The 21,714-nt window shown below is 45.0% G+C and overlaps 1 protein-coding gene across 1 annotated transcript in view; it reads right to left on the bottom strand.

The window, feature by feature from the left end:
* Positions 1 to 1,785: 1,785 nt before the first annotated feature.
* TADA3 (transcriptional adaptor 3) overlaps positions 1,786 to 21,714 on the bottom strand; it is a 92,984-nt gene continuing 73,055 nt past the window's right edge. Inside the window, exon 9 of the mRNA XM_078661849.1 lies at positions 1,786 to 4,565. Coding sequence (XP_078517975.1) covers positions 4,373 to 4,565 — 193 coding nt within the window. The 3' untranslated portion in view covers positions 1,786 to 4,372. The remainder of the gene's footprint in view (positions 4,566 to 21,714) is intronic.

The raw sequence follows: 21,714 nt of genomic DNA, 5'->3' as shown, positions 1-21,714 counted from the left end.
GAGGAGGAAGTGGCGGAAGTGGAGGCGGGGTGGGAGCCCGCGGAGGAAGTCCTCTCGGTAACGGAGGAGGAGGAGGAGTAACTGTCTTCGGCCTAGCAAGGGTATACACAACAGAGTACACCGAGCCCGGTGACCCGCCCTCCTTACTAGGCTGGGACTTTGGAGAGTCTCCCAAAGGCACTTGACACCTGTCAGACTGACTCCTGGCGCCAGAACTCCTTCTGCGCCTCCTCGGCGTCGAAGAACGGCGACCCGACGGCGAACGTCGGCCCCTCGGCGGCGAGCTTCGTCTCCTCGACGGTGAGCGCCTATCCCTCGACGGCGAATGTCTTCGCCTCGACGGCGATCTCCTTCGCCTCAACGGCGACCTCCTTTGCCTCGACGGCAATCTCCTGCGCCTCAACGGCGACCTCCTTCGCCTCGACGGCGACCTTCTCCTCGACGTCAAGGATCCCCTCGACAACGACCTTCTCCTCTTCGCCGACGGCGAACGGCGGTGTCGCCTCGACGGCGAGCGCCGACGCCGGGCCTCTCGACGTCGATAACTCGACGACGACTCCGACGATGACGAAGAAATCGTCACAGGAGATCTCGACGGCGGTCTGATCAGTTCCCTCGACGTCGAACGTCGACGCCGCTTCGACCCAGAGCCCTGGGGAGACGGGGAACAGACTGCCGTCATCCCTCTCGATGCCGTAGTCGGTGCAATCGACACAGACGGAGAATGGGGACGCTTGCTGGTCTTCCTGCCCCTGGGGAGCCCCCCAGAGGCCTCAGCACGGGCAGATGAAGCCCCTCCAGACCCACCTTGTGCCTTCAGTCTTCTGTCTTCGAGGCCCTGAAGCCTGATCTTCATCCTATCCCTCAGGGTCCTGCTAGAGAAACCCTGGCAGATGTCACACTCCTCTGGGACATGGGATGAAGGAAGGCAGATGATACACACCTCGTGTGGGTCAGACTTGGCCTTCTTCCTGGAGCACTCCGGGCATTTGTTGAATAATGCAGGCATATTTGACAATTAAAGAGTGCACCAAAAGACAAACAGGAAGAAACACCAAAGTACTTCAGAAAAGCACTCAAATAACTTGAAAAAAGTGAAAAAAAAATCACCAATAAACCCTTGAAAAGGGAGAGCTCAATGCTCCAGGGTCCTGCTTGCAGGAGCCGGAAAAAAGAACTGAAAGTAAAAGGGACCTGCAGTGCATTCTGGGATACTGTGAAGTTCTGGAAAGTTCTCTTAAAGGCACAGTATCCTGTTCTGAGCCACATAATGGCAGCCTATGGGGCTTGTCTGTCCATGTCTTCCTCTCTATCATTCCAGAGGGATTTTGCTGTTAAAGCAAGGGAAATCTGGACAGGCTTTGCTGTTTGTGGATTTTTGGTGGAATTTCTAGTTGAAGTACTGGACAGTGTAGCCTGTGGATATAGGCTGCATTATCTGTCTTTAATTCGCTCTTAAGTGTCTGTACAGTTCTGCATTTTTCGACACCTTAAGAGATTATTTTTGATTGCTCCGGGGTCCACGCACATGGGCGGGACTATTCACTAGATTATGGCTATACACAGAGATCCCCTACTACAGAACACAGCACATCTCACCACTACATAGCATCGTGCCCATTAGTTGCAAATGAAAAGAGATGGTGAACTCCAACCCGCTTCATACTTTCTAATGTACTGGACATTACACTGCTCTCTTTTTAACAGAGGACACGCAGCTAGGTTTTCATTGTTCAAAATACACTAACCTGGGGGGGAACTAGGAAAAAGTAATACAAGAAAATCCACTTTTGGCAATTTTTATTATGACAAAGTTTAGTATCCTTTTACCAAAAAATGAAATCACTACACAAACCTTTTATGAAATACAATCCCATAGGAATTCAACATTGCAGCACCATCTTCACCAACATTAACCTCTCCGGATAGAGGATGATGAATTCAGGTTATCTGCTGGCTTACTTTAGAGGCCGGGTTTGAGTTCTGGTGACGGAAGGTTGTAAACCCTTGATATTTGTGCAGCAGTTGCACATACATATGAAACCAGAGCTATCTAGGACTGAAAGTCATTACTCTTGACCATTTCACTTTGAAAAAGAGAATGAGGTAGGGGTGAGGAGGTGATCATTGGGATTGTTTTCTTTGAGATGACCAAGACGTAAACCACATACATAGAAAAGGAAAACGACTAAGTAAGCTAAAGTGTTGTATCTCAATCAACACAACTACACATTTTTTAATTTCACAATTAGAAAAATTTACCCATAATAAAAAAAAAACATTGTTCATTAGCAATTTGGCAATTGTTATTTATATTAAATAAGAAACTTATTTTAATAATACAAAGAAGACAGTACACAACCGAGGCTCTTTTAGCAAAATGGGAAGACCGTCGGAAGACAAATACCACTGTATATGGTAGCTGTCTCATGTATGACCAGTCAGAAAAGATTGTGTCATTCGTGGAGTTTCATTTTAATGCCCTGCTGCCTAAAGCCCTGAGTCACCTTTCAGCAAGGAAAACATTTCAGTACAACTCAAGTAAGAATCTTCTACACAGATTAACAACATGTTGTGATACAATAACACCACATTGAGGCTCTGACATTAGATTGTTTTAATGATAAAATGGATGTGTGCACACCTATTTTTATTTATTTAAAACGATCTCAGGTTTTCATTAACGATTGTGTAACCTGAAGAATATTGTACAATCTATAATGCACACCCCTCAGGGAGAAACATTAAGACAAAGCCGCTGAATGAAAGATGACAAATATTGTACAACTTCCAAATACCCTTTGCCCCTTTTAACTGGATGGTATAGTTATGGTCAGAAAAATACTTTCAATGTCCATTATGTTACACCTGAGTCAACACATAATATAAAGTAGGCCTTATGTCTATGCAAGAAAGCACACTCCAAACTTGAAATCCTTTGCCAAGATATGCCTGCTTGAATAGGAGGAACAGCCAGTGTTTGTGAACCACATATACAAACAAGGCAATACAAAATGAAGCTCAGCTGTAGCTTGTAACTCAACAAAGCAGCAGGCACAATGTGATGTTTGCAAGCCGTTGTAAGCAGAAACAACATTTACAACTATCCTGGTCACTTGACAAACCCAAAGCTGTTAACGTGTTCTTGCAATCAAAGTCACCACCAGATGATTTCTACTGTTCAAAATGAAAAGACATACCATATCTCACGAGAGTGAAACCAATGAGGTCCTAGTTTCTCCTAGTTGAAAGCAAGACACATTCCAGAACTGCTATGTTGAAATGATAGGCCAAGTTCCTCTATCCTTCCAATTTAGAGAAGCCAACATTTTTCAAAACTTTAATTGTGACAATTACTGTATCACATCAAAGCCTAAATTACATTTATAATAAAATTAAGTAGTAAATGAAGCTACTTCACCGGAGGACAAGCTAAAAATAACTTTATCTTTAACTCTAGTTGGAGTTGTCTTGCAAATGCCACTCAGCAGCACACTTAAAAAGACACAAACACACGGCTCCTTGGGTAGAAGCGTATGCTAATCAATGCGAAGAGAAATTCATTTCTTGACTAAAGAGCTGTTTGCAAACAAACAAAAAACAATCATGCACAAATTATACAATTTCCCTAAATATTTACAATTCCACAAGCAGTTTAAAGGAAAAATATGTATAAAGGAGTTTAGAAAAGCACGAAAGTCTCTCAACTTCCAAACACGTTTTCCAAATGGTGGCAACCGATCTCAGTGCATCCATGACATCAGCAGGCGCATGCAGCCGGTCCTGCATCATCCACATCTTTCATGGCAGGCCTCAATTACTAGCACTACTGCGGGCCAGCAGCTTGTACAACCTCCGGGGATGCTCCGCGAAGCCACGGATCAATCCTCATACAGATAAACACAAACTCCATCCTGAAAGCAAACAAATGGCTTATAAGAATAATATAACAAACCACATGGGACAAGGGGAGACTTTCTACAAGAAGAAAAACAAAGGTTTCAGTGCCTTCATGTTACGGTGAATATACAACAGGAGCAGTGGTGGGGCATTGGGAGGGGGATGGGGGTATGGGGGGGGAGCTAGGAAGAACTACTGCTAGACTCATGGCACATGGGCGTTGTGGAAGCCAAATACCACATCAGTGCCGCTTCATCTCCTACAGCATTTCCTCATTCCTTGATTTGATTTATCCATTGGATGATCATTCCGAGTGGCCAAGGAGCTGCATGGCCAGCTCACGGTGTATGCGGGAATGTCTGTTTCTTGGGGGTCCGATAATGTAATGCTAGACCTGACTAGCACTGCTGAAAGTCCTGTTCAGTTCAGAAACTCAAATGATGTTCTGTGTTTTCCTCCTGTACAAAACTTGCTATCCATCCAGCAGTTTGAGGACGCTCTCCCTCTCCTTCAACGTCTTCCAAGCTTGGTCCTTCTCTTTCTTCGTTGGCGTCCGTTTCTTTTGGCGGGCTGCCATGATTTTCCGAAATGCATCCATCACTTCGTTGTCTGCCAACCTCACCCGCTGTCGGAGCTCTTGTTTATTCATCTCCTCCTTAGCTAATCTGCAGTGAGGAGACATTGATGAGGTTCATAAAACAAGGCTCTCATTTAGGGACAACAGAGACAAAAACACTACACAATGTCATAACACACACCCCAATGCGGCTCTGCTCAGCATCAAAGCACAAACTTGATTGGATACAATGGTTGGCCACAGCGGAGCCGAGCTTTCGGATTAGCAGTACACATTATCCAAATTCATCCTAATGCATTAACCCTCGAAAATATGTTATTGAAATGAAGCTATCATATCCTCGGTTGATATGCAAATAACATACTGTGGATTCAGGTCTAGAAATGTGACTTGACAATTGCCATGTTGAGGAAACAGGGTAATGTGCTATACTTGGCCAACTGTGCATAATTCTACAACATTCAGGCCTAGTCCAGTAATCAGGCCTCAGGTCTGCCACAAGCCTGGACGTCAAGGGAAGATAATGGCAAGAACCATTAGACAATGCATGGAAGTGTCACAGCACTAGCAGTAATATCAAACCAGCCACTTAGCTGTACAACAGATGATCAAGCAGCACATTCAACCGTGTTTTTAGGTTTCCCCTGCATAGCGCTTGCGCTGTGCTTGTGAAATCTATTGTAATCAATACAAGTCTTAAAAGGGGCTTACATCCCGCCCTTACTTTTCATTTGTTTGTGTACTTGCCACATACTTCTCCCCCATTTCTACTGGGTGCAGCAAGCTATTTCCTGTTGTTCTTCGTGTGTTTTCTTATCAGCGTAGCTTGGCCCCAAGTACCCCTTTTCATCTGCTTTTGTCGAACTTCTTAGTTTGTGCAGCTCTCTCAATTCCATGCCTAACAGCTCCCCTGTACCCTCCCCCCTCGGACCCCTTACCCAGGCGTAGAAGCTTAACCTCCTGTGCCCCTCCTCCCACAGATTCCTATCTTGGAAGCTTGTCTGCTGCTTTTTTACGTTCTTTCTGTTAGTATTCCTTTGTTCTATTTCTGTCTTTCGTGGATATTTAAAGGCATATCATGTGTTTCGGTGTATAGGCTCTGTCCAGCATCTAAAGAGTAAATCTGGATGAAGGTATTTCTAGGACAAGAACCTGTAGGAGAGCTCTGAAAGTCAGAACATGGAGCTTCTGCATGTAGTGATCGAGCACATTCGAGCTATGCTTTTATGTTCTTCAAGCTATTTATTGGAGTTCAGAATTTAAAACCTAAGATAGAGTATTAATGCTTTGTGAAGCCATCCATAACATAGTAATGGAAGTTTTGCCAGGTGAACGTTATAAAAGCTGTACCTCAGCTAATTCTGACATCTATTGGTTTAGCTCGTCATTGTATAATTTTTTCCCATGGACTGTGGACATAAAAGACCGGGGCAATATGAATCACTCATTATATCTTCGCGAAGCCCTTGTTTGACCACCCAATACACACTATATCCAGTTTTTTTCGCCATAGGATTCCGAAGCCTCGGCAGCATCGTAGAACTAAAACCAAAGACTGTATTCAACCACAGAGCGATCAGAGGAAAGTTAGGTAAGAACGTTTAGTATAGAGCACTAAGAGTCCAAACCAGAACGACTCCCACATTCCTAATTAGCGTGCATTTGATAGAGTTTTCATTTTTTTTAGAATGAAGAAAACACTGTTTACATACTGCCATATCCATAACTATTACTGGAGTAATGTGTCTCCCAATGACCCCTCAACATAAGGTGTAAATCCAGCTTCGAAAACAAGAATGAAAATGTTCCTAGTGACAGAAACCAGTGTGGGACTTTCCTGCTTAGGCAATGATGTCTGAATTTTTGTCTATCCCTGTTGTGGAGCACGCAAATGTGGTAGCTGCTCAGTCTGCAGAGAAGAGGAGCGGAAAACCTGTGGGAATTTGCCTAAAAACATCTTGGCATTTTGGCTGCAAACATGTAAAAGCCCTTAAGAGCTCTGAGAGATATTTATTTATTTATTAAATTTATATAGCGCAGAACTATCACCCTACGGGTATCCTGGTGCTGTGACTTGCCCAGATGACATTGTGCTTGAAGATAGCCTATTAACGAAGGCGGTATGCTTGGATTGCTAGTTCTTAAGGAAGAGTCTTGTCTTTAGGCTCTTTCTAAATAGGAGCAGAGATTTGATTTGCCTAATGTTCAGGGGAAGGGCATTCCAGAGTCGTGAGGCTGCTATCCCAAAGGCTCTACCACCTATCCCGGTCTTCTTAAATCTAGTGGTGGTTACCAGATTTGCGCTTGATGAGTTTCTCCCTGGAATGTACCAGGTGAATTTCTCCTGCATGGATGTTGGACCTAGGCCATGTACTGCTTTGAACACCATATAGAGAGATTTAAAATGAATTCTCTAATTTATGGGCAGCCAGTGAAGGTCTATTAGAGCTAAAGATGTTGAGGACCTACGTTGCCTGTTTAACGCCAGTTTAGCTGCTATAGACTGGATCCTCTGTAGTTTCCGTAGTGCTGATTGTGGTGCTCCCAAATTAAAGGAGTAACAATAGTCCAAACTGCTCAGTATTAGACTCCTAACCACCAGGGATCTGGAAGTGGCGGGCAGGAGCGGGAGGATCTGGCGCCGTGCTCTTAGCAAGGAGAAGCAGGTACCGACTGTTTTATTGACTTGTGATTCCAGTTGGAGGTTGTCATCCATTAAAACCCCCAGGTTACACACTGTTCTGGCTGAGGTCAGTGGTTTATCCGTAGGAGTGAGTCTAAATTCGGCAGGATAAGGCCGAGCGATTTTGGCCGCGGAGCAGTATACTATTTCAGTTTTTTCTCCGTTAAATTGTAAGGAGTTTTTCCTAAGCCAGCTGGAGGTCTTGAGCATGCACTCCTGAGATTTCTCAATGGATACTGCCTAGTTTCCTTCCAGGGAGAACACCAGTTGCGTATTGTCTGCATAATTGACTAGGCCGATGCCAAAGGACTTAATAATTGGGATTAAAGGGCGCAGATAAATATTGAATAAAATTGGGCTGATTGCGGAGCCCTGTTGTCGTAATCTGACAGCGATTTGGTTAGCATTTGCTTCAGCTACACACATTTTCTTTATTAGCTTGACTATATTCCGGAGGCCATTTTGTATTCCTGGCTTCCATTTTGAGTGAATGCGCTGCCTCGTGGTCAGCGTGCCCTTTTGTCCTTTCTCTCTCCCGATGACCATTTGATCTGCCCAGCAACAGGCTATTTTTAGCAATGGTCAAGCCTGCGCATGTGCATTTAGGCCCTTAAGGTTAATGATGGGTCACTGCTTAAGAATGTCCTCCAAACTGACCAGTGGTACTAAACTCCTCCCATCAGTTGGCTGTGTTCCAAACATGCTCATATATGTACCTAAATTGTGTAAAGTGTATACCGCCTACTTTTCAAACTCCTGTAAACTGTATAAAAGAAGCTACGTACTCAGTGTTCGATGTGATACTCCTTGCATTGCCGAAGGGTGCTGTAGGATTGTATCACCACCCCATGGGGTCTTAATAAACCTATCTTTTGCATTTTCAGTTTCCGTGCCAACTTCTATTCTAAGGTATTGAGAGTTTGTGCAGAGTATGTAGGTCTGTTGAAACCCAATACCACAAATTGGCGCCCGAACAGGTACTCATCGGCGACTCGGATCCCCGAAGGATTGGTCGTGGAGAAGGATTGGAAACCCGCCTTGGACGCGCGCTGCCACTGAGTGACCAGAGTCTTGGCACCCACGGCGTTTTTTCCTTTTCTTCCGATCTGACCTTCCAGGTGGCGCCGGTCCTTGACTGAGATCCTGACTGTTGGGTTGCCGTGCAGTGACCGTTTGGCCGATTCGAGAACTTGGCAGTTGGAACCTGGACATTTGGAATATTTGGTAAGCTTTGGATTGGTAAGGTAGTCTACTGACACTTACTGTGGCTTTTTGGATTTGTTCGAGTTAGCTAACATTTGGATCTATGATTTGTACTATATGTGGAGTGCACCTCACATAGGCAGGTAATGTGGAGATATTTCTCTGACTTTGTATGTGTTTGAACGGCACACCATGTGTACAACATTTTAAGTGCCACTTAGTGTAATATTACGTTTTCGGGATATTTTTGACATGCCTGTCTTTAGCACACTCCGAGGGATGTGCTGTCTTAGAAATGGTACCAGTTATCGATTAAATGAATCACAGCCGGCTCTCCCAGAGGGAACACCTAATCGTGAAATGTACATAAAATTTGGCCTCCCCCTAATATGTATAGTACATTATGGACTAAATATACAAAGGCCGATCGGGAATTGCAATGGCCACTACATGGGTCGTTTGATTTACGAAAGGTTCAGTATGTGGAGCAGTGTTTGTTTCAGCGCAGGTCTAGACAGGATATGTTCAATTGTGTGCGTATGTGGGAGAAAGCGGTGCGTGAGCGAATGAAGCGCGAACAAGCCTTGGCGGACAAGGAACAGCGAAAGGCTGCCCATGTTAAAGCTTTACAGCTACAAGATAAGGAATCGCAGGATGAGAAAGATAGGGAGATACGTGAACGTAATTTACAAATTAATGGTCAGTTTCCTATTCGACGGCCTCTTTATCCTGTCCTTAATAATGACTCTGATGATTTTTCATTGTTAGATCGTTGCCCGCCTCCATATATTATGCCTATGGCTCCAGATGCGGATCCTGATTCATCTGAGGAGCGGGATGACAAAAAGGATACTCGTTGTAGGATTTCTACTGATCGATCTGCAGAATTACGTGGGCTAGCTCGTAAACTCAATCTTAATGTTATTACTGTTTCAGACAATGACGAGCATATGCGTAAGTGGTCTGAAAAAGAGCGATTGTATTTTTTGGAACATTTTGGGGAAGAAGTTGTTGAATGGTTTAGAAAGTATTCATCCGAGTTGGAATCTAAAGATATAGCAGTTGGTTGTGAAAATTTACGTAAAGGTGTTTTTGTTCTCGCAGACGCAGATGGTTTCTTTCGGCGTTTGGTTCAGCTACGGGACGAGACGTTACGACTATGGGAGTTGAAAAAGGCATCGGGTTCGACTACGTCTGATCCGACGGTTGAGGTCAAGGAGTGCCCTATCTTTGGAGCAGATAAGAGTGATACGGTTCACGTTATGCCTATGGGAGAAGCTGCGCCTTTGTATGTCCCTCCCAAAGGTCAAGGTACAGATGATAATAAGTTGTCTCCGGATTGGAAGGGCTATTTTATATATAATTGGGTTTATACTCCTTGGAATAGAGCGGATGTTATGGCGCTTAAAAATGCTTTGCCTGACCCGCGTAAAAATCCGGCAGCTTTCTATGAGGGAGTAGACGGAGCTATTTCTTCATGTGTCATGACATTAGTTGACATTGATCTTTTCTTTGGGCTAATATTGTATTGTGGTACTATACCTGGCAGATATTGGCAGCCATCGGCAACCCCAGTACACGGCCTATCCCTGCTGATGAGGGGTAATACCCCGAAACACGTATCCAGGGATGGCGAAGACAGCGAAGATAGCAGAAGATCGAAAGATGATGCATCGCGAACACTTTACTACATTGACCAGAGTCCTTAGGGGCGACACCGCCGGTGTGTGAGTAGTGTGCGACCCCACCCCCATTTGTAACTTTAAAGCTCCCTTGAGCAGCGGGCTGACGAGCCTGGGATCCCGCACCTACGCGCCCGAGTGGTACTATACCTGGCAGATATTGGCAGCCATCGGCAACCCCAGTACACGGCCTATCCCTGCTGATGAGGGGTAATACCCCGAAACACGTGTCCAGGGATGGCGAAGACAGCGAAGATAGCAGAAGATCGAAAGATGATGCATCGCGAACACTTTACTACATTGACCAGAGTCCTTAGGGGCGACACCGCCGGTGTGTGAGTAGTGTGCGACCCCACCCCCATTTGTAACTTTAAAGCTCCCTTGAGCAGCGGGCTGACGAGCCTGGGATCCCGCACCTACGCGCCTGAGTGGTACTATACCTGGCAGATATTGGCAGCCATCGGCAACCGCAGTACACGGCCTATCCCTGCTGATGAGGGGTAATACCCCGAAACACGTGTCCAGGGATGGCGAAGACAGCGAAGATAGCAGAAGATCGAAAGATGATGCATCGCGAACACTTTACTACATTGACCAGAGTCCTTAGGGGCGACACCGCCGGTGTGTGAGTAGTGTGCGACCCCACCCCCATTTGTAACTTTAAAGCTCCCTTGAGCAGCGGGCTGACGAGCCTGGGATCCCGCACCTACGCGCCTGAGTGGTACTATACCTGGCAGATATTGGCAGCCATCGGCAACCCCAGTACACGGCCTATCCCTGCTGATGAGGGGTAATACCCCGAAACACGTGTCCAGGGATGGCGAAGACAGCGAAGATAGCAGAAGATCGAAAGATGATGCATCGCAAACACTTTACTACATTGACGAGAGTCCTTAGGGGCGACACCGCCGGTGTGTGAGTAGTGTGCGACCCCACCCCCATTTGTAACTTTAAAGCTCCCTTGAGCAGCGGGCTGACGAGCCTGGGATCCCGCACCTACGCGCCTGAGTGGTACTATACCTGGCAGATATTGGCAGCCATCGGCAACCCCAGTACACGGCCTATCCCTGCTGATGAGGGGGAATACCCCGAAACACGTGTCCAGGGATGGGGAAGACAGCGAAGATAGCAGAAGATCGAAAGATGATGCATCGCAAACACTTTACTACATTGACCAGAGTCCTTAGGGGCGACACCGCCGGTGTGTGAGTAGTGTGCGACCCCACCCCCATATGTAACTTTAAAGCTCCCTTGAGCAGCGGGCTGACGAGCCTGGGATCCCGCACCTACGCGCCTGAGTGGTACTATACCTGGCAGATATTGGCAGCCATCGGCAACCCCAGTACACGGCCTATCCCTGCTGATGAGGGGTAATACCCCGAAACACGTATCCAGGGATGGCGAAGACAGCGAAGATAGCAGAAGATCGAAAGATGATGCATCGCGAACACTTTACTACATTGACCAGAGTCCTTAGGGGCGACACCGCCGGTGTGTGAGTAGTGTGCGACCCCACCCCCATTTGTAACTTTAAAGCTCCCTTGAGCAGCGGGCTGACGAGCCTGGGATCCCGCACCTACGTGCCTGAGTGGTACTATACCTGGCAGATATTGGCAGCCATCGGCAACCCCAGTACACGGCCTATCCCTGCTGATGAGGGGTAATACCCCGAAACACGTGTCCAGGGATGGCGAAGACAGCGAAGATAGCAGAAGATCGAAAGATGATGCATCGCGAACACTTTACTACATTGACCAGAGTCCTTAGGGGCGACACCGCCGGTGTGTGAGTAGTGTGCGACCCCACCCCCATTTGTAACTTTAAAGCTCCCTTGAGCAGCGGGCTGACGAGCCTGGGATCCCGCACCTACGCGCCTGAGTGGTACTATACCTGGCAGATATTGGCAGCCATCGGCAACCCCAGTACACGGCCTATCCCTGCTGATGAGGGGTAATACCCCGAAACATGTGTCCAGGGATGGCGAAGACAGCGAAGATAGCAGAAGATCGAAAGATGATGCATCGTGAACACTTTACTACATGGACCAGAGTCCTTAGGGGCAACACCGCCGGTGTGTGAGTAGTGTGCGTCCCACCCCCATTTGCTCTTGTAAACAGAAGCCAGATGAATCAGTCTCTGATTTCTTTACACGCTTCGAGGAAGCGTTTCATGACTACAGTGGTCAATTATTAACAGAGGACACGGGTAGGCATTTGTTCGTTGATAAGTATGTGGCTAATCTCTTACCGGAGATTGCAAAGCGTTTAAAGGCTAGTGAAAGTTCATGGACCACTGCAACTCCCGCTTCCCTTTTAACTATGGCTCAGTATTATCAACGACAGGAATTGGAGGCTAAGGAAAGTAGTGATAAAAATGCCAAAGATTTGAAGACGAAGGTGATGTTGGCTCAGGTTTATGCTATGCAGCCGAGGGGAAATGATAGGGGTAGACGTGGGTCTTATGGCCCGTCTTCTTCCCGCTCTGATCTCTCTGCAGACCAGTGTGCATACTGTAAACAGTTCGGACATTGGCTTGCAGATTGTCCGGTGCTCCGAGAGCAACGTCTTCAGCGTGGTCGAGGAAATAATAGGTTTCGGAATAGTTATTCAGGTTCGAGGGGTGGAGCGAATGATCGTGGTAGGTTTGAAGGTAGGGGTCGTGGTCAGGCTGACCACAATACTTTTGATCGACGGAATCAGTATCAGATAGCTGAGGGTGAGTCTTCTCAGTTCCAGGATAATACGTACGCATAGGATTGCGTAGGATGGGGTATGGAATCGGTTGAGGTACCAGTAGATAAAGGGGTCCATATATTTCAGCGCATGTTTTGGGTCACACTGATCAGTTTCTGGTCGATACAGGAACTACTCGTAGCGCTCTGTCCAAACAATTGGTTCCAAGGGCTCCCCTGTCTGGCGAAACGATTACATCAATAGGGTTCGATGGAACACCTTCCCTTAGCCCATTGTCTCAGCCCCTTCCATTTCACATTGATAAGTTTACTGCCCCATGTCCATTTTTGTTGTCTCCGAATACACCAGATAATATTGTGGGACTTGAAATGCTCAAGTATTTTCGAGCAACTATACGCTGCGCCCCCAAAGGGGTGCGAGCTAGTTTGAATGAGAATTACCCAGAGGTTGAGAGGTCATGCCTCCTTCAGGAAGCTGATGCGTTAGCCTCCCTTCCAAGTACTTTATGGGCCACTTCTGATACTGATGTAGGACAGATGAACATCCCTCCCGTACACATCACTGTCAAGGAGGGAGTGCTTTTGCCCCGTGTACCGCAGTATAAAATATCTAGAGAAGGTGAAGCTGCCTTGACCCATATCGTAAATGACTTGATTGCTGCAGGAGTGGTGGAGGAAGTTTCCTATAATGTTTGCAGCAGCCCTATTCTTCCGATTTTAAAGAAAGATACAGATACCAGGATTTATCGTTTTATTATTGATTTAAGGGAAGTCAATAAGATAGTAGTGCCCCAATATCCTGTAGTGTCTGATATTACAACTTTACTTACTTTGGTCCAACCTACAGCTACCACCTTTTCTGTAATCGATTTAAAGAATGCTTTATTTTCAATTCCTATTCATCCTGACAGCCGGTATCTTTTCGGCTTCACTTTAAATAATAGATCATATAGATTTTGTCGAGTTCCTCAAGGTTACACAGAAAGTCCCAGTATTTACAGTCAGGCTTTGAAAAGACAGCTTGATTATTTTGAGCTACTGTCTGGGGTGGCTCTTATTCAATATGTTGATGATATTGTGTTAGCAGCAGACACGCCTGAACAATGCGAGGAGAGTACTCTCTCCTTGCTCTCTTTCCTTGCCAAGAATAATCATAAAGTTTCTAAAAAGAAATTACAATAATGTAGACCGAAGGTGACCTACCTCTGTCATCTTCCGTCTAAGGAGGGGCGTGCATTGACATCAGATCGAATTCAAGTAATTTTAGACACACCAGTTCCCTGCACTCAGAAAGATGTTCGTGCCTTCATAGGTCTGACGTCCTTTTGTAGGCAGTGGATATTAGGATTTTCACACATTATAAAACCTTTGTTAGCATTGTTATCCAAAAATACACCGACTCCTCTTGAATGGACAGATGAATGTCAAAATGCTTTTGAACAATTGAGACAGGCCCTTTGCTCTGCACCAGTGTTAGGTACACCAGATTACACAAAGATTTTGACATTATATGTACACAAGAAGGATGGGTGCGCATTATCAGTTTTAGTGCAGACACACGGAGATAAGCAATGACCTTGTGCGTACTTCTCAGCAGTACTTGATCCTGTATCACGAGGATTACCTGGGTGCTTTCGAGCAGTTGCAGCAACAGCAGTGTCTATACGACAAAGTGAGGAAATAGTTTTGTCGCACAAATTGTTGGTGTTGGTGCCCCATGCGGTAGACGCTTTATTGAACCAAACGAAAACACAGCACCTAACCAGTGCTCGTTTGACAGGATACGAGTTAACGCTGTTGGCGCCACATATTACACTGAAGAGGTGTGCTACTTTGAACCCTGCTACTTTACTGCCATATTCTGTTTCTGAGTCCCAAGAGGAAGAACAACATGATTGCGTTTTTCTGACTGAAGAACAAACAAAGGGCCGCATCGACTTCCAGGATACGCCACTTCCAGATGTGGATGGGGAACTGTGGGTTGATGGATCGTGTTTAAAGCTGCCAGATGGTACAACTTCCGCAGCCTATGCAATCACGACACTTAAGACAGTGGTAGAGACAGCTTGCATACCACAAAAATCGACCCAAGCAGCTGAACTGATCGCTCTAACGAAAGCATGTGAGCTAAGTGCAGGATTATGTGTGAATATTTACACTGATAGTCGTTATGCTTTCGGAGTAGCGCACGATTTTGGCCTACTCTGGAAGGAACGAGGGTTTCTGACTTCGCATGGAGTGCAGATTATGCATGGAGAGTTAGTACACGATCTCCTGAATGCACTATTATGTCCAAAGAAAGTAGCGCTAGTCAAATGCAGTGCACATAAAAAGGTGACAGACAAAATAGGACAAGGAAATGCCTTTGCAGATCGTACAGCGCGAGAGACTGCAATGTTAGAGAATGTCTCTCCCATGTATGTGGTGACGCCAGAGACGAAATATTAGACATACAGAAATCAGCTTCTGAAGCAGAACTTGCAAGTTGGGCAACAGAGGGAGTGTTGGATGATGAGGGCTGTTGGCGTAGCAAAGATATGGAAAGATGGAAATTGCCTGCCGCTTATTTGCAAGCAATGGTTCAAATGACACATGGGCTGGCACATGTTGGAGCTCTTGCAATTACCAAATTGCTTACACGAGTTTGGGAGCATCCTGAGATTGCCAGCACGGCTAAGAGAGTAGTGCAAACCGGTTTGATATGCTTACAGTACAATCCTGCCAAAGGGACGTATACTCCTAAAGGTGGGTTCGTCCCACTGACTGCACCATTTGAAGTATTGCAGATGGACTACATCCAGCTTGAGCGCTGTAATAACCTAAGGTATGTCTTAGTGGTGGTGTGTGCCTTCAGTAAATGGATAGAGGCCTACCCCACGAAGGACAATACAGCGCTGACAACAGCTAAGGTGTTACTCAAAGAGTATTTCCCAAGGTATGGAGTTCGTACATTTTTGTGGAGCGACAACGGCCCCCATTTTGTTGGGAAGATTGTGGAGTATGTCCTGAAAGGATTGGGGATAAAGCAAAAATTCCACGCTGTGTTTCACCCGCAATCAGCAGGTTTCGTGGAGAGATACAATGCTACTTTGAAGCTGAAGTTAGCAAAGATCGTGGCATCCACGTCTTTGAAATGGCCGGATGCCTTGCCCTTAGCATTACTATCTATTAGATCGGTACCACACTCCTGATCTGGCCTCACACCCTATGAAGTGGTGTTTGGAAGGCCTATGAACATTTGGGGAGTTCCTAAGCCCCGTCCAGTACATGATGTGCCTTGTGTAATGATGAACGATTATTTGGCACGATTAACAAATGATTTACTTTCTATTCATCAACAGGTTCGAGAAGCGCTTCCGGATAATTCGTCAGGAGAGGCTCATGATCTCCGACCTGGGGACTATGTGATGGTCCGAGCATTTGAGAGATCCAGTAGCCTAGAGCCGAGATGGCGTGGCCCTGAGCAAGTGTTATTGCTACCCCAACCTCAGTCCGGATTATGAACAAGAAGCGGTGGGTGCATTCTACTCATTGTCGTCGTGTTTCTCCGGACCTGGTGAACCCTGCTGTGCTGTCTGATTATCGGGATATCTTGGATGCAGAGAAGAGCCCAGCCACTACGCTCGACGAATCTGAGAGAGCCTTCCCGGACCATACTGTTTCTGGTGCAGCGAAGTATAATCAGAGATCGAGAAAAGCTGCTGTTTTGTGCGAGACTGGTTGAGTTACCGCCCTGAGGTTTGTGAAAACGGAAGCCGAGAATATCAAGGGGGGGTGGGGGGGGGATCAGTTCTGCCAGTGTAGAGACACCCGTCTTGAACCTCGGAGAAGAAACCAGCGGCTACCTCGGGGCTCAGCACTCATTTCTTTTTTTAGTTTTATTTTGATTATTTTGTTTTTGAAACTATGGCATCTAAAACGATGAGACACAGGAAAATTCTTGGTGCTGTGATTTTTGTTGCTATAATAGTGGTGACAGCGATAATAGCTTGGGTTGCAGAGCGAATGGCCCCGGCGAGAGAATATTTGCTGCCTACTACTCCAGTTCCATTTGAGCATTTTCATTTTACTTTGCCTTATCGTGAAGAAAGACATAGACAAACGTATTTGAATAACAGTTTCATCCAAATTCTACACCACACCCATAACATGACTAATACTACAAACTGTTGGGTGTGTGGAATGTTGCCTGGACATCGAAAGAAAGGAGGAACTCCACTTATTCCTCTTCCATTTTCTCATAATGGTTCCTGCAATGCCTGGTACACTCTCCTCTTCACTTTGAGATGGCCGACAAAAGGTGGACTTCTTTTCCGACTTAATAAAGTTTGTCATAATGATAAAGATGGTTACCCACAAGCAGAAGGAACTAAACTTGAGTGGGAAGAATATCGACCGGACAATGTGTCTTCACTTCGTATTTTTACCAATCAAAGAACTGTGAATATGTCTAGTTTATTTGTGATTACAGTTATTGAATCAAATGCTGATCTTTGTGTAAGACATAAAGGTACCATCCCGGTAGGAAAGAGCGAATGGACTACTACTCTGGCATTCGACACACCAAATAATATTGCTTTCGTAGCATCACGCAACACTTATTTTATTTGTGGGAATAAGGGCTACCACCGTCTTCCAATTGGGTGGTTAGGAACTTGCTACATATCTTTCGTATTACCTCCTGTGTTTATTTCCCCACCAATGTACCATAATGATTTTGTGCTATATCATGATTTTATATTGAATAGAGTAAAAAGGACATTAGATATTGAGGATATTGATCAGACCGATACTGCTCTGCAGCAATATGTTGATTTCAATCTAGGTCTATTTTCATTTGTAGGAGCAGCCCTAAATAGTCGAAAAATAAGACGGCTAAAACGTGTTGTGGAAGCTGTTGCTAATCAAACTGCCTATGCTTTAGGGAACTTAACTGAGGAGCTTCAAATTGCTAGAATTGTGACGCTCCAGAACCAGATGGTTCTAGATGTAGTCTTAGCTGATCGTGGGGGTGCATGTCGCATTATCAATAGTAGTTGTTGTGTGTATGTCCCCGACAACTCGCCTTCTGTATATGATGCTATTTCTAAATTACACAAGATTGCTGCTGAAATCCACCCCGAAAATGGTACATGGACATTTTCAAGTTGGTTCTGGACTTTGCTTAGTACCTGGGGTTGGAAGTTATTGACTATTCTTTGTATTTGTATTGGAACACTCTTTTTCCTTTGCCTATGTATCCAATGTGGTCCTACACTATGTTCCGTATGTATCACTGCTTGCATTCCGTCCAAACGAGCTATTACTAAAAATGAACAAATGATCAGCAACGAAATAGCAAACATAATGCTAATTGATATTGATGATGAACACTCTGATTACTTCAGATATGAGGTAGCTTCAGCTAAATGCTACAAGGGACGTCTGTCGTAATCTGACAGCAATTTGGTTAGCATTTGCTTCAGCTACACAAACTTTCTTTATTAGCTTGACTATATTCCGGAGGCCATTTTGTATTCCTGGCTTCCATTTTGAGTGAATGCCGGGGCGGTCTGATCTAAAGTACCCTTTATGTAGTCACAGTAAATTTGGTAATTTTCATCCACTGATTTACTGGACACAAACAGATTCTGTTCTGGAAATGTCAGATATTTTCTGTTTGTTAGTAACTTAGTTCATTTTCTTCCCTTCCGATAGGTTACTGACTGATTTGTGTTACTAGCCCGACTGGGCAACGTGATCCTAAAATATATTAAAGAATGATCGGTCCAGCATTGAGGTAGCATTTCAGTCACTTCCATTTCTTTCTGATTTGCAAATAAGAGGTCTAGGGTGTGCCCTCCTTGTTGGGTTGACTGATGTACTAGTTGGTGCAGATTGAGACTTTCGCAGGCTTGTTCCAAATCGCTCAGTGGGGGGGCCGAGGGTCCCATTGTCCCAGAGATTGAAATCGCCCAGTATGATCCTCCTTGATTGTGTTAGAGTCATATTGACAAAGGTGTCGATTAGGGCTTGTTATTGGGTATTTTTTTCGGGGGGCCTGTAACATTCTATTCCTGTCAACACTTCCCTCTTGCCTCCTGTAGTGAGAAGCCTAGAAGTTCAATACCCTCGACATCATCGATGTGTGAAGGGGTAAAATCCCACTTTTCTTTAAAGATCATTCCTAGAACCCCCCCCCCTCCGGCTTTCCCCACCAGCCTGGGTTTGTGGAACATTTTATATCACTCTGGGCATGCGAATTCTATCTCTACCACAGAGTCGGCGCTGGTCCATGTTTCGGTTAAAAACAAAACGTCTAGGTCGAGGCACTCCAACATAGCTGTCACCTCTTGATAGTGTTTAACTAGGGATCTACTATTAATCAGGCCACAGTTCAGTCTGGCAGAAACTGGTAAGCAATGATAGGATTGCCATTGTCTAATATCTAAATATCTAAAGGAAATGACCCTTACTTGTGCGATAATGGACTGACTTCAATCTTACAACAGATCTACCAGGCTCAAGGCACATTGAAAGCTATTTCCCCTAATCCCAAAAGACTATTATCAACCTCAAGTCAAACAAGAATTTGGCAAAGCCACGAGATCTCGCCTATGTGAGATCTATTGACATAGTCAAGGTTTTTAACCACGTTGTACAGCAGCGTGAAAGCAAAGAAAATAAAAGTGCTACGGCTTGGCCAGTGTTGACCTGTCATAGCTTTTTTTTTTTTACTTGCAGCCATGTCAAGCTGCTGTACAACATAGCTAAAGCACATTTGGAAAGCCAATAGATCTTGCATAGGCGAGACCTATAGGCTTTTTCCAATGCTTGTTTTATTTAAAAACTAGCTATAATCATGCAATGTTCCGTGACCACCGTGACTCAAGCCTGCAATTCATATGTATACCTCAACGAGTGTGTTTTCACCCAACATTGGAAATTGACCCCTGTAGGGGACCAGCGAAGCCTCAATGATTTGTTCCCTGAATGTGCGTCTCGGTGGTGATAGGACATTTGCTAGACTTTTTTTTGTAACATTCTAGTGAGCTTGATCTTCTTAATTAATGATCGCGTCCTTGTACACCTTGGCAAGGTGTTATTGTCAATCTCAGACGAGCACTTGGCATGGTGTTGATTAAAAGTGTTAATCAGGAGCTGGCAATAATGCGCTCTAGGATCTCATGGAAACTTTAATGATTCTTTATTGGTTTTATAAAGCGATGGCTTGGGACAGACGTCACAAAGCTTACTGAGACAGCCCAGATTACAAATAAATCTGATTTCCTGAGTCGGGACCCTTCACTGAGTCGACTACTTCAGCACCTGTGTTTTTGGGCTCATTCCGGTCACCTTTGTTATGGGTAGAGGCCAATAACAGTCGTATGAAAGGGTGGTAATGCCTCCTGGAACAGAAATAGTTTCAGACTTAAAATGGTTCCTAAAATTTGACTGTGGCGGCTTTCAAGGCTTTGCTTCCAAAACCCTCGATCTTTCTCCACGCTTCTTGTTATTGAATCTCAAATGAGCGATGGGTTGAACTTTATTGGATTGCGATTTGCATTTGGGAGTGTATTGGGATATAATGTGTGATTATGCTTAGAACCTTTGACATCTGACATGAATCTATGATTTGTTGCAACTTGTGTGTCGGCTGGTGGTTTCCTTAATAACATACTTACTGCATGTTTAAAATTTTAGGCACTATTTCTTGGTGGAGTGAACCATTTATGCTATTCGTTGATTCCAAACTCAAATGTAAGTATATTTCATTGTGCTGTCCACACAGATTTGCACCTGCAAAGTTAAGCTTTTAACTTTTTGGCTTCAGGCTCAACCTTGCAAAGAACAAGAAAGATGTTGCAATATGGAGTGATCTATGCCGATACAAGACGCGGAGACGGTCCCCCGAAAAATATCAGCTCTTTAACTCATCAATTTTGTTTTCATAGAAAGTCATTCGGTTTTCACAGGATTGATCAGTCAAACAGCATTGTACAGCGCAACACTGTCACCCCTAGTGGTATCTGAGCACTGTGTCTCCGTCGAAGAGCCAGTTCCGGAATCTCTTTCTGAAGTCTGCTAGTGAAGGGGCTGAGCGGAGCTGGAGGGGAAGGTCGACTCCAGAGGTTCCGGCTCAATTACTTCTGTAAATATTTTGATGATCTCTCTTGTTTGGCTTGGGGCTAAACTGATTTGAGTGACAGTCAGCTTTTGTTGCCTTTTGCGCTGCTCTCAAATAACCTTTCATGGTCTGTTTATCAGTCGCTGCGCAGGTTTTTGATCATTGATGATCCAAATTCAACTCAGTCTTTACGTTTTTGACAGGTCTACATTGTACAACTTGTCGGCATCCTTCCTCGTTAGTTTTGAAGTTTAAAGTTAAATGTGGCTACTACTGCAAGTGTCCTGGTAACTGGATGAACAGTCAGACAGTGATGAAAACTACAAGCAGCCTTTCAATACACCCTGTGGCAGAATTTTAAATGGTTGTCTTAACCCTTTTAGACCTTGAGGTCTATTCAAGGTTTGGGCAGCGAGGTTACCTTCTGAAATGTTAGTGACATATGTAAAGACCAGGTCAAATGTATGGCCTCGTTTGTGGCTGGGTTGAGATAGTTTGGACAAAACAGAGCAACTCTAGGTTTTCATCTGTTCCCTCCACCTGTTTGGTACACATACCTTGATCCATACAAAGTCACACATTAAGTACTCAGCTTGCCCCAATGCATCATGGTAAATGCTGTGCATGATAACACTTCAGTAGTAGTCTTCAATTTTTCACCCTTGTTGGTGCAGCCTATGCTGTATAATTTTAGACAGGTGTTTCTGGAATCATTCCTTCACCAGCAAAGAGCAACATGTTGTTTTGGGGGAGCTGGAAATGTAGCCCAAAGTCTTTTCAGGTCTCTATACCACTCACTGGGCGCAGATGCATCAACACTAGCTTGTCAGCTCAGTAGCTCAAAGGAACCTTTTCAAACAGGAGGAGGGT

This window comes from Lissotriton helveticus, chromosome 9 (assembly GCF_964261635.1).
Source record: "Lissotriton helveticus chromosome 9, aLisHel1.1, whole genome shotgun sequence".
Lineage (NCBI taxonomy): Eukaryota > Metazoa > Chordata > Amphibia > Caudata > Salamandridae > Lissotriton > Lissotriton helveticus.
Note: the sequence above shows the minus strand (reverse complement) of the source record. Positions and strands in the feature narration are given on the sequence as shown.